General features: G+C 43.1%; 1 protein-coding gene across 1 annotated transcript in view; it reads left to right on the top strand.

The window, feature by feature from the left end:
* Positions 1–284: 284 nt before the first annotated feature.
* Positions 285–18,229, top strand: part of LOC132991164 (ubiquitin-conjugating enzyme E2 E2-like) — a 66,068-nt gene continuing 48,123 nt past the window's right edge. Inside the window, exons 1-3 of the mRNA XM_061059792.1 lie at positions 285–431; positions 6,967–7,164; positions 13,572–13,622. Of these exons, the coding sequence (XP_060915775.1) occupies positions 6,974–7,164; positions 13,572–13,622 (242 nt within the window). The 5' untranslated portion in view covers positions 285–431; positions 6,967–6,973. The remainder of the gene's footprint in view (positions 432–6,966; positions 7,165–13,571; positions 13,623–18,229) is intronic.

Raw genomic sequence — 18,229 nt, 5'->3', positions numbered from 1 at the left:
CTGTAGATAATTTTGCCCAGTGTGACATTGCCCATGCTTCTTTTGAAATTAAAGAGATTTATTATAATAATTATTTTAAATATTTTACTGCTGGTATTTTTTTTCTACCATGCATTCATGTAGCCTTTTGTTCTCCCATTTTTTGTATTTAAAAGTTTGATCTTGGCTGAAATTGAAAGACATTAAAACAATCTTTAAAAAAATAAAATAAAATAAAAAGTAGACAATCGGGGCTTTTATTTTGTGTCTCATAACCGGAAACGACGCATGTGTCATCAGTGAGCTCGACGGTCGCGGTTTGGCACATTCTCCAGCAGCAGTCAAAGCAACGGACGGAGAGCAGCGGACACCCAGTGTGACGGATTACGGACTGTACAGTGGACATTATATCAAATTTCTCCTGCAGCCCAGCGTCCAGCCTGCTTGTAAAGGTGAGTCAGCCTTATTCTTCTCCAAAAAAATCCAACTCTACGTGAAAAATACACGTTATCTTGTGGAGGAAGGGGGCGGCGGTGGTGGTGCTGGGGAAGAGAGAGAGAGAGAGAGAGAGAGAGAGGGGGGGGCATCCATTCTTTCTTTTGTGCTGGAGCAGAAACCCAGTGGTCAGTTTGAAAGCTCCCGAACTGGATACTCTTTATTATCGCATGAGTGTTTTAGCTGAGCTTCATCTCCGTGTTTCTACATCAGGGTACCGAGGCTGTCTTGCTGTTAACCCCCCCACCCTGCTGAGAGGTGGTAAACCCGGTCTGGGGTGGTGGGTGCCCGGGGTGCTCCTTGACATCCGTGCCTTACGTGGTACCGATTTACCAGAACCCCGTCCACAACATCAACACTTTAAGAAGATCTCCCTTAAACTGCGTGTTCATACCTGAAATTGACATCGTTAATGTGCCTTTAAGACCCTTTTAATACTCGCTGTTTATTTCGGCGTTCACCTTTTTCCACCAACCAGCTCTTATAGCCAAGAGATTCAAACTTTTTGTACTGATTATAAACATCTCGAGTGTGTTTTGTTCCAGTGAAAACAACCAACAACGATCAGATCTGGAGACTTTGTTTACGTCACAGGAATAAACAATAAGTCAGAACAATGAATGGAACCTAAATGAAGCCAAATGATGACAAACAAATAAAGAACAAACTCACAATTAAATGAAAAAAAACCAAAAACATCCAATGACACAGAAGGATAACACAAAGATACAGCCTGCAGTTTAGTAGGCCTATCCATCCATTTAATTGAGATCTATTATTTTCCCATTTAAATTCAACTATTTAAGTCTAGATCGGTGGATAGTACCACAGTCACCTCTGTTTATAGCTCACCCAGCATCTGTTACCTGGAAGACAATTCAGTTTCATCTCCTCGAACGTGGACTTGTTCCCAAAAGTCTTGTTGCATTGCCAGAGAGCGTGCTTTAACGTGAGCAGCGAGTACTGACATTTCAGACAATCTGCTGTGATTTTTTTTTTAGTCCTAATCTAATCCACATTATCCAAAACAGTGTCTGGAAAGAGTTAGGATTTTGAATCGAGTCTTGCTTTGTTATTGCTTCGCAAGTTTGTTTTGGATTTAGCATTTTCCTGTTCCATTTTTTTTTTTTTTTTTTTTTTAAACTCTGTTAATGTTTAAATCTTTCTCTGAAATAGTCCTGAATGCTGATGAACGTGTAACCTGTCACAGAATCTTGAGACTGAGAGGCTTCACGGACAAGTCCAGATATTGTAACTCAGAGCGGTTTACAAAGGCAGCACACTGGAACAAGGGAGACCAAACTTTTGGATCGTATCTTCAAAATCTCCGCACTTGTGTCTGAATGCCCTTTATTTATCCACAACGACCTCAGAGCTCACGGTTTATGTGCTCACACTGTTCAACCAGATTGTCTGGAACGGCCTGAGAGCTCACACTGTACAAGTTAAAATCAGGACGGAGCATTCACAATTGACAATTGAAACCTCCCAGACACAGAGGTTGAAGTCGTACTTTTGTGTATTTCAGTTGTCTCATATATGCACGGCTCAATAAGGCAACACACGCCGGCAAAAAACTCTCTCTCTCTCTCTCTCTCTCACACACACACACACACACTCAGCATCGTCTGAACACAAGCTTGCTAGCAGCTACATCATAACAAATCTTCCCTGTCAGCTGGAGGTCTGAAGATAGTTCCTGTTCCTGATAGGAGGGGTAAAACAGATTAAACTAGGCGTGCCTGCTGTTGTCATGGCGATTTCAGACGTAGTGAATTTTTGTGCAGGCACAATCCGGAAGAAGAAAAGTCCTGAATTTGGGGCATCAGCTCGTGCCTCTGGCTCTCACTGGGCGAAAGTGTGCGCAGTCGCATGACGTATGATGAGGATCACCCGGCCGGTCAGGAGGAGCAGCGGATCGGGCCGGGATCGAACGTCACGTCTCAGTGTACGACGCACGACTGACGACGCAAATCGGGCTGAAATTCGGCTGTACGACTAAAAAAAAAAAAAAATCGGTTCTAGATCGGCCTGAAGTCGTGCACTGTACGCCGGGCTTTACCTGCCAGATGAGTTGTGTGAATGTGACAAGTTGAATCAAAAGGACGAGCTCCGACAGTGGGTTCTCCTAAAGGTGTGATTTCAACAGTTTGTGTTGATAATAATGGTCTGAGGTGTTTTGACAGTTTCACACCTGAAGGAGGAAAACAACACAAACCCAATCTCCATGATCTTCTGCTTTGTCTGCAACTTTAAATTCAGTCTCACCCCCCCCCCCCCCCCCCCCCCCATGACCCTTACCTTTTTATAATCTCTAAATAATCTCACCACTAAATGCAGTTAATTGCATCAGATAGCCCTTGTGCAGCCGGCTGTTTGTCAGGTGTCAGGAGCCGATTCAGCGTGCCAAATCTGCTGTCGTGTTTATCGAACAATCTGTCCATTCTTCTGTCTAATCCGACGTTCATTTCATCATGCAGCAAAAATAAATAAATAGAAAAAAACATGTCTGCACATTTATTCAACTGTATCATACATTTTTCATAGCGGCGCGGAGAATGTAAATAGAGGCATTCACCTTGAGCTATTCATACACACACTCATACACACACTCTCTCACACACACAGAGATGGAGAGATAGATGGAGGGATTGGATTTAGTGAACATGACCTTGTAGCTGTCTTTTCATTATTGAGACTCGAGGCTTCAGACCAGCAGACGTTCGACTCGACTGATTCTGAGCATGAGTGCTAAGAGACTGGCGCTCTGTATTTACCCTTTTTACCCGCTGTGGCTCAGAATAGAGCGCTGCAGGGCAATACGGAGTAACTGCTTTGGAGAAGAGATAACTATAATTTCTTCATCTGCTAATTTGACAAATCTATTCTGTATTGAACTGATTACGTTTTGACTTGTTCTCAAAGCCACTTTTTAAAGGTCTCCTCTTTTGAAAAGCTCTTCATTTTACTCTATTGTCTCGGTCGAAGACAAAGAGGACACAGTATTTCATTCCACATCATGATTGTGTTATGGGCTCGCTCAATCACCCACGTCTGACACTGGGTGTTAAAGAAAGATTAAACATCGTCCCCCCTCCCTAGAGGAGTGCAATCATCTTGAGCCGTTATCAAACATGCACTCCTGAAAATGTTGAGACAATTCCAGACAGACTGCCCCCGGAAATCTTCTTGAATGTCTTGTTCACACATGCTCCTCAGTCCTCTCAGCGGGAGACTTTCCATGTAAGACAGGAGAAGGGAGGGAGGGACGTCATGATGTTGAAAGGACGCGCTAAGATGGGGCCTGTTCACAGTACAGACAAACGAGAGGAGGAAAACATGCGACGGACAGCGAGTAGAAAACACAATGAAGTGGTTTTAATTACGTGCACATGAAGATCTCACTGGTTGGGTCATGTAAGCGTTATCACCCCCCTCCCACTCGCTCCCAGGTTGGGAACCAATGGACTCATTGACAAAGCGTGTCATCCTCAGGTTTTTCAAAGCAGACTGTGTTTTAGGTCAGAGTCATGTTGGGCTTCTGTTTGAACCCTTTCACTGCTCACTACAGTGGACGGCTGTTCAGAAGCTGTTTTCTGACAAATGCATCAGTTGTGACGGGATAGTTTCTCTTCTTTTTTTTTAAAGTTGATTTTGCAGCCTAAATTTAAGGACAGGACAGTGGATAGAGTCCGAAATCAGAGAGAGAGAGAGAGAGAGAAACAACATGATGGAAAGAAGACAATTGATTGATTTATTATTAAACTATAACGTGAAGGTTTTTCTTTATTACTTTCTGGGAGTTGTTCGGTCGGTTTCAGTCAATGTTTTTCCAATAATACTGTTCTCCCATTAAATCAGAATCGGGGTTTATTGCCAAGTACATTTACACATACAAGGAATTTGACTTGGTGTATAAGAAGCTATTACAATATATAAAATATAATTTAAAAATATAAAAAAATAAATAAAATCAAAAAACACAAAAGGTGCAATGTAGGAGCTGTGTAGTGGACTATGAGGAAAAAAAAATCTTACAGTGTATGCAACCTACTTTAATGTCTAATGTCTTTAAAGGCAAAAACTGTGGAGGTGCTCCTGTGCAGGAAAACTCCAAAACTCAGAGACGTCAAATTTAAGACACTCAGAATGACTCCCTCCACCCCAGTGGACAGGTGCACAGTGTTCTCCGTCGAAAAAAATAGCATAGCGTATTTGAAACGGATCAGAGCGTAGTGGTGCCGCTTTTTCACGCTCCACAGAAGGACTGCGGCGCTCGCTGTGGAAACACAATCATTGACCTGAGTGGCAGCGAATGGCGACGTAGTGCGCGGCGCTGACGGAGTATGTGGAAACTAGGGGGTTACAGTTCAAAATCACCCCCCCCGGACTCCATGACCTTTATCAGGTCTCACCACATCCAGACACATACGCTGAAACACACACACAATGCTGTTGATGCTAGTGAGTCATGCATTAAATTCTAATATCTTTTTTTAAGCTTTGAATCAGACTTTGACATAAACACAATCACCCTAACTAGAAACGCGTCATTCAAAAGCTAGACTTTCCAAGAATCCAGAGTGGTGGTTTTCTCTTCTTTCCCTTCAGCAGTTTAAATTCAGTCTCTCTAAAAACCCCTTCAGACTGTGTGCTCCTTTGTTCTCCTTCCTGTACCGTGTGTATATACTGTATGTCTGTATTCACTCTGAGCGGGAGCAGTTATCCTCCTAAGCCTGCAGAGTCAACGTCTGCACCAATTACACGCTTTATACATTCAACATCCTTCCCCCAGAATCACTGTAGCCTCGAGCGCTCCCATAAACAAAGCATAATGTGGCTCCATGCGTTTAACACAACATGTGATGCTTCGATGATCGACTCTAATGTGAAAACTGCCCTTCTTCTTCTTCTTCTTCTTCTCATTGGCCGTCTCTACGGTGACTTCAATACCACTGTTGGTCCGACGAACAAAACACAGAGGGCTCGGAAAAACTGTGAATCCCCTTTTTTCACTTTCGATTTTCTAATTTTATAGTGAGAACAACAAACGCTGGTGATTCAGAAAACAGGCAGCAGTTTGATTCGTCATGAGAGGGATTTAATGAAGCTCAGAATGTAACAGGATTTTTGAATTAAAAGTCAAAACCATCCAAGGAGTGGAGAGTTATTAGAGCTGGACTGATATGAGATTATTGGTATCCATTAACGATTTGGCCGTCCATGGAGAATATATTAGAGCCAGGATAAAAATAGACTTTGAAAATAGAGGACGGTGGGCTGAAATGAGGATGGTACAGAAGTAAGCAAAAGGCTGCCATTAAAAAAAAAGACTCTATTAAAGAGTTTTTAAAGAGTCCACCTATTCCAGTCTGTTCAGCTGTGATGCTCCTCTTCCTGTGCTGCACACAGTGCTGAGAGCAGGGTTAAGGAGCTGTTTGGAGTCACTTTAATCAGAGGAATATAAAGGACACGGCTGGACGATATATCGTTGTAACGTCCCAAATGTGATGTTAGCATGGACTACTCGAAATCGGACTTGGTCTCAAGACCATTTTCAATGTTACAATTCACTTAGCAGACGCTTTTATCCAAGGCGACGCACACCAGAGAGTAAGTACAACACTAATCCATTCATTCAAGCAGCACTTTTTGAAGGTCTTTGTCTCGTCTGGGAATCAAAAGATTGAGAGCATTTGTATTTTGGTCTTGTCTCAGACTGGGCAGACTCAGGATTTTGAACCAAGAACACCAGTGATAGGCTACTTTTCCACGTCATTACTGTGATAAGAGGCCGCAGCCTTCCCAGTGTTACAGTCTAAGTGAGGGACACGCCCGCTGCACACAAGATGATGATTTTTCAGTGATATTTTTATGGTCTCGGTCTCACCCTGCCTTGGTCTTTGTCTTGATTCGGTCTCGATCCCTACATGTCTTGGTCTTGCCTCGGTCTCAGCGCACTCTGGTCTTGGTCTCGGTTAGTGAGGTCTTGACTACAACACAATGCACAATAGTCGTTTGATGCAAACCAAAATTGCTAGTTTTCTTGTTTCCATGACGAATCTTCAATTAAAGCCTGTCTGATGTCAGAGAATTGACACCTGTGCATGCAGAGTCTGTGTGTCCTCTGTATGTGAAACTGTACAGGCTGCAGGCGATGCTGCTACTGACACAGATCTATACATGTAGGCATGACGCTCGAGGACGCTCAAGACGGTGAGCTTCCATTTAATTAGAAGTTACACTCACAGAGGTGGTCATGTAGATTTTCGAACATTGTTAGAAATGCTTTAGTTTATTTGTAAACTTGAACCTCTAATTAAATTAAGTTGTAACCACAATCAAAGTGACATAATGGACATAATTGGACACAACTAGTGGAGATTGGTGGGAGTGTATTCCTCACTTGCTGTTGGACAAAAAGTGAGTCTGTCTTTGTGTATTCAGGTTGTATGTATGTATAACGCTAAGTATGTGATTGTTTTGTTGCAGTGTCAGCATGTCCAGTGAGGTGCAGCCGAGGCCGGACGACAGCCCCAACACCAGTGGGGGCAGCTCGGACGCCGAGCAGAGGGAGGCGGCTCCACCGGAGCAGCCGGGCCCCGAGCAGCGGGACCAGACCCAACCCAAGAAGAAGGAGGCCAAGATCTCCAGCAAGACCGCCGCCAAGCTCTCCACCAGCGCCAAGAGGTAAATCTGCTTTTACTCTTGTGTCCCTGATGGAGCTGTTGAAGTGCTCATCCATTATTTACTCATTGAGTGGATTTATTTCTCCTTCTTTGGAGCTACACGTCCCCACTGCCGAGCTGTGTTGTGGATTTTCAAGAGATCATCAGTCAATCAAAGCAGAGCATGGCTGAAACCACCACTTGATAAATTGTTTCCTAAGCAGCATTAAAATAACAATTCAGTCCTGATGGATCATTTGAGTCATTTATGTGGACCAAAACACTCATCGTTCTTTGGTTCCAGCTCCACAGATGTGACAACGTGCTGCTTTTATCTGTTTTCTTTCAGTGTAATTGAACGCTTCTCCGTTCTGCACTGTCGCCCTGCAGGGCTCTGTTGAATTCTAATGCAGAGGTTGTTTCCTTATAGCAGTTAATCAATACGATGGAAAAATATGGGGAAAAATAATCAATGATGAAAATAGTCATTCATTACTTTGCTAATGAGGTTTGATTTTTTTTTTTGAGAGTGGAACTATTTTCTTTGTTGAATCAGCCGCAGACTTGTGTTTACATGTTTCTTACAGCAGCTCTTTCTGTGCACTAGGCCAACTTTCCACCCCGACACCACACAACATAGAGCTGCTTCATTATGACATTCATTCATTTTCTTCCTTAATTGAATCTGTTGATGTCAAAAGTCCTAGTTAATCACGCAGCTGCTCATAAACACAGTTCTTCTCATCACATTTGATCAGTTGTACATTAAACACAGAACCAGACAGCAGAGATCATATCACATACAATCTTTTTTTTACATTCATTTTATGTCAAAGGAAAAAAAAACATGACCATGACTTGTTTGTGAAAACAAAGTGCGGCTGCCTCTTAAGTAATAATCCAACCAGATCACTGGGTTGATCATGTAAGAAGGGTTGCAAAATATTATGAAAGAGGTTGTCGTTACCCTTTAATTTAGCACTCAGAAGTTCCATTAGGGAAAACCTTCCAACGCTTCTCTGTATCATAGCATCGTTTCGACCGGAGGAACTTCCCCCCCCAGAACTTTTTGAAGAACTACGTGTGTGTTGACCGAATCTACCAGGGTATACATTTAGTTCTAGGGTAAATAATCTACTCCGAAAAAAAAGACCCTTTCCACTGCTCGATGGAGTCAGTGGATCCTTTTGCAATGTAATACAGGACGATGAAAAACAACACAAGCTGAACCTCCTCTGTGCCAACGGGCTAACTGTGGGGTCGCACTGATAATGACGCTGGCCTGGCCGTCAAACTTATATTGCGTCATCTTTATGGCCTTTGTCTTTTTCTTACCGCCACCTATCGGACTGGCAGCGTAGTGCAGTTACATTTATTGCTTCCTCGCACGTCTTTGGCCTGATTTGCACGATCTTCCGGGGACTTTAGGCAGCGGTCAAAATGCGGACAACATGGGCCACAGGATCAAATCAGTTCCCCAGAACTACCGTATATACTTCCTGGGTCCATTGGTTTTAAAAGGGGCTGTAGTGTGACTGATGGAGTCTTCTCCTGAATCCACTGGAACAGAAGCGACTGCTTGCAGTTTGAATGTAGGCAGGTTTTTTAATCGCCTGCAGGTTCAGTAGCTGAAGCAGTGGGTGATGTTGACAGACTGCATTTCCTGTCATGACGGCGCACGTCTGTGACATAGCTTTAGAAAGATTATAGAATACCTCTCTTTGCTTTTTATTCTTGTGTATTAGTCACACGAGTACAGAGGACCAACCTACTTTTCTGATGAAATGAAAGTATTAAAGTGTGTCTTCTACGCTGGATTTAAGGGTAGTTACTTTTGCATGTAACAAACTGGCCTGGACATATTTTGGCTTTCTGGCTAAAAAGTACATTTTTAGAGCGTGCACACTAATAAGTGGACTTCAGTTCTTCTTGGTTGATGATTTACTTTGTCAACTTTTAGGGGAAAAGTCACTTCACCCTTCAAGCAGTTCTTACAGAATACTGAGACATTTAGTCATTATAATCATTTATCTAAACTCTTCTTTTTACATAAACAAATGTTACAAGAAGTTAAAGTTGTTCAGCGGTAGAGTCGGTCGTCTCCCAACCGGAAGGTCAAGGGTTCGATCCCCAGCTCCTGCAGCTACATGCCAGACGTGTCCTTGGGCAAGACACTTAACCCCAAGTTGCTCCCGCTGCTTCATCTGCGGCGTATGAATGTGTATGAATGGGATTAGTTACTTCTGATGGTCACTTTACATCACAACCTCTACAATAAGTGTGTGAATGTGTGAGTGTGACCTTTGAGTAGTCAAAAGACAAAAAAAAAAGCGCCTACACAAGCTCAAGTCCATTTACCACTTATCTGCTTTCTCTCACCTGCTAAACTTTTTGCATGACAGTCAGATTGACAGCTTAACAAACCCAGCGTACCCAGATCCCAAAGTCTGATGTTAGAAAAGAGTGGGTGGACATGTTTTTCAGATGGTGTTCCAACATCTGACGAGCAATATGACTTATGTGTGCTGACATGTAAAATTTAGAAATCACAATAATGGAGTAAATATGCATTCTGGTGTATTCAATATAAACCACCTAATCACACTGGAGCATATAGCCAGGACTGTAACTGCCGTGTAATTCATCTGTTCCAAGTATTTCTGAGTGAAAAAAAACAACAACCTTAAATGACTCACTGAGGGATCGGATTTGTACCAACCCACACAGCAATGACCTCTTATCAGCAGAGATGGGTGCAACATAAAAAACAAAAACGAGAACCTTGAGGGTAACTACTTTATGGGAAGGTTGACAGGCGCTGTGTTATTTAGTCGCTCTCAGTGCTTCTTCCTGTAATAAATCATCAGCCGCCCCACACAGAAGCCGGAGCTGCTGTTCTCCATCACAAAATCTTTGCTCGGGTGATATCGACTTATTAGCATTAGTCGATGCGTGCAGAATGTAATAGTTTACCGTGTGTTGTGTCTCAATGGATTATCAAATGCAACGAGCTGCGGAGCATCACGGAAAGCAAGTGTTTTTTGGGGGGGGAAAGAGGCCGTGCACGAGCGAGACGAACTCGCAGTATATAAGCAGAGCTGTTTCCCTTTGGATTCCCCCAGCCTTGTTCATCGCTGCGCTGCGCTCGCTCTCTCTCTCTCTCTCTCTCGCTCTCTCTCTCTCTCTCTCTCTCTCTCTCTCTCTCTCTCTCTCTCTCTCTCTCTCTCTCTCTCTAACAGGTCCCCAGCTTCAGCAGACAGAATGTGCCACCTCAGGAAATACTGCAGATAAAATTACACAGCACGCACTCAGGCTGAGGATGACTCCAAAAACCGTGGAGATTGTATTACAGGCTCCTTTGCAAATATGTCTCCCCCCCCACACACTGCTTCCTAGAGTGAGTCGCGTGCAGTCATTTCCCCACAGAGGGGAGTTAAAAGGAAAATCCCCTGTTGGATAATCCCACCATGTTATGTATCATCAACCTGCGATGTACTCTTCACTCCAGGAACTCTTTCATGATGATGGAGAGTTGTAATAGACATAGCCGGCCTTGTGTTCAGCTGCCGATTCCTTTTTTTTTTAAATTACCCACAGTACTCGCAAAGCTCTCGTAAGGGAGCAGCAGGAGTTTTTTTTACTTTAAAGCTTGTTTTTATTTTGTACACAAGAAGGCTGATGTTCAGAGTCTGCACACAGTGGAACATTATGCCATTAGCAGCCTCCCACTCACCCAGTGGAAGCTTATTGTACCCATGATGTCAGATCATTTGGACCTTTTTTAGTTGATAGAGTCACAGACGAGGAATTCTCAAGGAGAGACTTGTCAGACATCTCTGAGAGAGAACTGGGGATGTTGCAAGTCTATAGACAACTGGTTCCCAACCTGTGGTCCTGTCCCCTGTATAGGGACGCCAATGATCTCCGGGAGGTTGCAAGGGCTAAATGGGATTGTAAATGGACTTGAGCTTGTATAGCGCTTGCTTTTCTAGTCTTCAGACTACTCAAAGTGCTTTACACTGCAGGTCACACCTACACATTCACACCCTGATGGAGGAGGCTGTTATGTAAAGTGACCATCAGAAGTAACTAATCCCATTCATACACATCCATACGCTGCTGTGTCTTGCCCAAGGACACATCTGGCATGTAGCTGCAGGAGGTGGGGATTGAACCCCCGACCTTTCGGTTGAGAGGCGACTGACTCTACCGCAACCGCCCTGTCTCTCTCTGAGGATGTCCAAATTAGATTATTCCCAGGGTGTCAGAAATGATAGGTGGGGCGATGCTTTAACTGGTAAAGCAGGTTGGAGCTCTTTAAAAGAATTTAAATCACACTGAATTTGACGGATTTCCCTTAAATCTACTATTTCAGCATCTTTGATAAAACACATTTCCTTCAATCATCTAGAGATGAAGTGGAATGTCATGTAGGCTGACGTCGCGTTGCACTGTTAGTATTGCCCTTCCATTTATTACTGTGTCGATGGTGAAACAATAAATCATGTCAACATCGACTGCTTGTCTTTCTGCGCGCTCTCTCCTGCAGGAGCAGATTATTTTTATGTCCCAGATAACAAACAGCTGTGAGAACACGCACTATGATCAATACGAGTTGTCAATTATTTCTTTATCTCTCTCTCTCTCTCCTGTTTTGGGTTTTTTACAACCCTGAATAAATTGAGAGTTGAAGCAGTGGAGCAGTTTAACAAGAATCAAGGGGAATGGAAACAAAGAACCTCGATTTAGACGATGAACTCTTTACCTCAAGGGCTATTTAATGTCAGGCTTTAATCACATTTCATCATCTTCATTTGGAAGTTGCAATCTTGAGAGTAAAACAATTTGATTTGTTTTGTCACTTTAAAATCTGGGTTGACTGCAGGGAAGCGCCATGGTGTGCTTTCTGCTTTCTCTGACTTTTCTTATCACAGTTTACATTAAAAGCCTTAAAACAGGAGTGGAATTGTGCTTTCATATAACCCGGAGAGTTCACGTCCAGAGAGTGGTAGGGGGTGGTGATGTTTATTACCTGGGATTAGTGCACAACCGAAGATTTAATGCATGGGGCCGCTACGATCTCCATGCATGTAATTAAACCGCAGCATTATGTTTAATCTATTCCAGTGTGTTCTTCTACACTCTTAAGTTTATATTTTGATTCTGTCCGACGACACATACCATTGATATAAAGACAAATATGCTCATTATAGCATCCTGTAGTGGAAAAATGCAGCTGTTTGCGTTCACATATACAGCTCCTCCGGGAAATATCCTGAGTTTTTCAGGAGATTTCTGCAAGTGTGAAAGCCCTACATGTCATGTCTTGCCTCAGGAGACCCCCTGCTCTCCCCTCTCCCATCCAACAGGGATAGTCTCCCACTGCGAGGTGCATGTGTGAACAACCCGGTCAGGAGGATTTCAGGGGCAGTCGTCATGAAATTCTGAGTGCTTATGTGAAAACGGCTTCAGTATGTCAGACGTGTGTTTCTCTGCATAGATGAATAACAGCTGCATTTATAGCTGACTTAGTGGTTGTAAAGTGTAGCATCTGGAGCCTCATATCTCTGCATGGAATTGTTCAACAGCTCAAAATGCAGCTTAACAGTGTTGGATACTGAGATGCATCCTAATGCTCTGTAATAGAAGGTCTACTGATGCCCTTTTTAACTTGTTTTTTTAAACAGTATGAATTTAAAGGTGATGCCGTTCATATGATCGACAATGAACAACCACACCGTGTGCAGGAAGTTTAGCTATTTGAAGACACTTGTGCCTGTATGCCATCCAGAGTGGAAGAGTCTATGTTTACATGTCATGGGGTTCTGTTTTACAGTCAGTATTGTGTTAGCCATAGAAGTAAGCTACAAAATATTCTTAATGCAACCTGAATTTACAGAGAGGTTCAGAAATCCATGTGGAAAACCATCAAACAGGAAAAAGCAAAATAAATGTAAATGTACAATAATAAATAATGTTTGGAAACTCTAATCAACATTGGTAAGAAGCCCAGCCTAAATGTTGACGTAATGTTGATGAAGTGTTTATTAAACCCGTTCTGAAGTGTGTGGAAATGCTCCCGACAGCCTCCTGTGAGCGCGAGGGGTGAGACCGAGCCGATTGGCAGGAAAAATTCATTAACCTTCATACATCAGATATGATTCCTCTATCCGACATGCTCTATTGACATCAATATCAATTCACGCTCGTCTGGATTCTAAAAAAAAAAAAAGGGGCCAAATATTCAGCCGCACATCCCTGTGTTGATCTTGCGTGACAGCACTGATTCCTGTATCCAGTCACATCGCTCAGAGGCTCATTAGAAAATCAATGATGCGTTCAGTGCGTACACTTTCACAAGCAAGATTTATACAACTGTCTGTGTTTTGTGTGTGTGATTGTAACACAGATCTCCTCCTCTCGTTTCAGGATCCAGAAGGAGCTAGCAGAGATAACCTTGGACCCGCCGCCAAATTGCAGGTAGGAGCCTGTTGATTGTGTGTTTTTAAAGGGCTCTTTGCTGTGACACCTGAGGCATTCTGTGTGTGTTTGTGTGTGTGTGTGTGTTTGAGCCTGTGTGAGCAGCGTGAATGGATTGTGTCGGCTCAGTGAGTCACATGAAAAGCATAGGTGGATTATTGTGTGTTTTCACCTCTGTTTGCTCAGGCTGAAGTGCAATGAATGGACCTTGTAAGCAGTCTGAAGCGTGAATCAGACTCATAAAGAACAAATAAATATCTGTGCGATTGACCCGATTGGCAGTGTTTTCCATTAGCAGCGCTGTAGCAGCAGTGTTGTGTTTGCTCACACTCCCCGAGGCTGGTAAAGGCACTCTCTCTCTCTCTCTCTCTGCTGCAGCTCGACTGGTTTGCATGGTTTGTTTTTCTCCCAAAATCAGAGCGTGGGGAAAGACCGGGGTGCTGCACGCTCCTGCCAATCAAGATCTGAGTAAGAGCTTTCATTGTGTGCGGTTTGCATTGAGTCAGCGGTTTGCTATTCTTCTTAAACTGATGTCTTTTGGGATAAACATTGGAGGGCGAGGGGAAGGCATTGCAGGCAGCAGGTCACTGCAGTCCAGGCATTTCCTGCAGGGGCTGAGAAAGCACGGAAACTCACTGATGTGAGGCTCACAAATGTTGGCCACAGCCCGGATTACTCACTCAGAGTTTTCTTTTTTTGCCTGAAACCCCTAAACTTGGATGCACCAATAAAGTATTTGTTCTTCCTGCACCAATCCTGATACACCAGCTCATTTTCCTTGATATTAAAAAGTCAATTTGTTAAGCTAATGTGGATCACACAGACTTATTTTAGCATATTTTACCATAAGAAGTATGCAAATTGCTCCAGGAGATTTCTACAGCCTACAGCTGCAAAACGGGCTGTAATCGCTGCAAGGTAATCCTTAGAGGCGATGCACCCTATCAAAGTTGGTGAATGTTTTTTTTTTTTTGTCACTGACAGACTCAGATTGTTATGTTATAAGTTTCTTACAACACAGAAAAATACCTTTTTTAATGGTTGCTTTTTATAACCAAAAACAGTTCCCATAGGAAAAACTGTCGTTTCACTCAGCAGAATGTGGGAGTTGCTGGTCCACCGCTGCCTGAATAAGCTAGTTTATATGTATAAATTATGGCTGCAAATGGTTGGTTTTGATCAGTCACAATATTTCTGTAACACAAACTAACCAATCAAGTTAGTGGTGGAGAAAAAACCACCTTGTGGTGAGAGGTTAAAGGCCGGGTTTGTCATTTTCAAAAACGAGCATGATTTTGAAAGTAGCATTCCCTCAATGCTCCGTCTGCTTTATGTGGAGTGTGGTGTCTTCGAAGAACGAAATAATCTTTAAAAGAAGGTCCATCTCTTCAGGGTGTCATCCTTTACTGGTGCCAGAAATCATTAAAAAAAACACCATCTGAGTCTTTGCACTGAAGCAAAAACATTACAGCCATCACAGTCTGCATCATTGCTGCTGGCTAGATCAGACAACTGGAGCAAAATCAATAGTTTGGTACTTGGTAGTCATTGAGAGACCAAAATATTGTGAAAATAGGGCAAAGGTTAAAAAATACTGTAATCCTCCTTCCTGTATGCACGGAGATACTAATTCACCATTAAACCTTGAAGGCGTGTGCAAAAATGTAAACTGGGTGAGTCAGAAATTCTGTTAGATTTTCACCCCTAGTCTGACCTTCGGGTAGATACATAATCATGTTTAACGTGTCTTATAATGTTTACAATATGTGATGCAGGATTACTGGTGTGGCATGCATACTGTTCAGAGCGCTCTGAGCTCCAGTGATGAACAATGAGCAGTCTCTCTATGCTATATTCATACGTCTTCTGTTTCTGTAACAGCTGAGGTGTGCCTGTGCGTGTGTACTGTGTATGTATGTGATTTTTCTTTGTACTGGGGACAATCCTAATTCAGCCTGGACACTTTGGAACGGAGAGGTCGGGGATTTCGCGGCTTCATTTTTGTCAGATTGTAGAAAGAAATCTTTTCTTTGCAACATTATAAATTCTCTTTTCTCTTCTATTATCTTTTTTTTTGACAAATGCTCCGTGTCCTACTATGACTGAACATTTGGAGAGGTGTTAAAAAGCCATTTCCTCTTTTGAAAAGTTTGCATTGTGCAGACAGCTACATGACTGAAGGTTGAGCCTTCCACCTGTCATAACAGAACAATTTGTCAGCTGGCTGCTTGCTGTTTAAACTCACAGCCTCTGAAGTCTTTAAGCCCGGTGAGGAATGACAGAAAATAACCTGTTTTTTTTATGAAGGTACTATCTGTCACAGTCGCAGTCGGTTTGTCGGATCTTAAGAGACAAGGCTAATCTGTCTGAAGCAGGCCATTATGTTTCCCGACAAAGGGCCAAACAGCAGAGGGGGAAAAGGAAATTTCACGGCTAGACGTTTGTGTTGAAAATGACATTCTGCTGCAAAAGAGAAGATTCCTTGGACGAACGTCCGCGCTGAAAGGAGCCCTCATGACGAATGGATCGAGCTCGGCTGCAGTCAGGAGTCCTCAGCCATGAGTGAAAAATTAGGATCAGGCTGCTTGAGCGTATTTCAGCGTCGGGCAGAGGAGTGAAACGAGCCGGCGGAGTCCCAGCACTACTTGAAATGTAGATTTTCTGTATTCACATGCACCCTTGGGGTATTTGGGGCACTCTAACAGATTTAGGCCCCCCCCTCCCCCCGGAAAGAAATAGGCTGTCACATCCCGGTGTTTGATTCAGCCTGCATGTTTTACCACAACAATCCCGATTCAGCCTGTTCTTTTGTGCCGTTACCAAAGCACAACCGCACATTGTGAGCTGCTGAGATAAATTCATTTTACAGTACGTCCGCACACACACACACACACACACACACACACGCACATGCACATACACTCACACGGTCTGTTTGAACAAAAGGCTCCTCGTCTCCCGGCCCCTTTCTTCACCTGCTAATTGATCTGACAGTGTTAAATAGGCTGTGTTCTCTGAAAGACATCAGATGTGTGGGGTTATGAACGGACGCTGTGATGCAGCTCATTACCCCACAGGATTCAGCTCTTCTTCTTCTTCTCTTCTTTTTTTTTTATTTTTTTTATTTTTTTTTTACCACCATCATACCAGAATAAAAGCGCAGCGCATGATCACAGCCGCTCCTACAAACACCCTCTCTGGCTCGATTTCTGCGAGAAATAGACGCAGCGAGACTTTAAAATTCCTCCTGGGAGTGAACATTTTTAAAAAACACCTTTAACTTTTTACTGAGACATCGAGCCTCGTTTCAGAGATCACTTGGCTTCATTTTAAAAGGACTTAGCAGGGTTTTTTTGGGGGTTTTTTTTTGGAGCCATATGAGGAAAATGTTCTTCATTCTTTTTAATCATCTTTGTCACCCTGCCAGAAAGTAATTAATTGAATGTGACAGGCGCTCTAGAAGGGTATGTAAATAGCCCCCCACACCAGACACGTTATATTAGCCTGCATGGTGCTTCACCGGCCTTCATGGCTGTGCGTGTGTGTTAGCATGTGTGTGTTTTTTTTTCAATAATTACCATATCCTTTCATGATAGTCCTGGCAGCGTTTTGATAAGAATCCCCCATCGGCTGAGGGGAAACAATGAGTGGATTCCAGGGGGGAATTGGCCACGCTCTCTCTCTCTCTCTGTCTCTCTCTCTCTCTCCCTCTTAATCCCGGCATGTTCCAAAGGCATAACTTTCCATCGAGTATCGGTGAAGATCTTCAGAAATAAAAGCAATAAAGCAGAAGGTATCGCTGCTGAATGGGTTGAATGACAGGAATGGGAATTAATTTATGACTTATCGGGTTGTAGATAATATGATTGACTAAAAACACGTCTCAGATTTCATTGGATGCGGGATAGCGATGGTTCACTTTGTCATCATCATTGACATCCAGCTGTGTCAAGAGGTAGTGAACAATTTAATTATGTAATAATAAACATTCATCTGTAATTTTTGAATCATCCCAAACTGCTCACCAATTCCAGTTACTAGTTCAAATTTGATTGCTTTGTACCCAACCCTGTAAGAAATTCATTCAAGATACTGATTCTATTACCACAAATCAGGGAATCAGGCAAAACCATGAACTGATCCCAACTGTGTCAACTATCGACATTTTCAATCGGTATAAAAACGTGAATCTTCTGTGTCATAAAATGTGTGGCTTTAAACGGTCAGTATGTAAATTCCGCCACCAGGGGGCTCTCAATCAAAACAATAACAAAAGATGACGTCGAGGCCGGCGGGGAATCATGGGAGTGATTCTCTCTGCTGCTCCCCCCCAGCCACGATGAAAACAAAATCTGAGTTGACCATAGTCAAGACAACCGGGGCAGAACCGACCTGAGGAAGAGAATATGTTTACCGACGATGTGTCCAAGTATAATTGACATGACGTTTTTATCACAGCAGCACATACAGCAACAGTACGGCAGCCTTTCAATTGCAGTCTCCACTTCCTTATGCAGCGGTCTTTAATGTAACCTCCGGTGTTTCCACGGCAACGATAAACATGTTGTGTCTGTCATGGCGGCTGCCACAATAGGCACGGGCTGTTA

Source organism: Labrus mixtus, chromosome 16 (assembly GCF_963584025.1).
Source record: "Labrus mixtus chromosome 16, fLabMix1.1, whole genome shotgun sequence".
Lineage (NCBI taxonomy): Eukaryota > Metazoa > Chordata > Actinopteri > Labriformes > Labridae > Labrus > Labrus mixtus.
The sequence above is the reverse complement of the archived record's forward strand: the minus strand, read 5'-3'. Positions and strand labels throughout refer to the sequence as shown.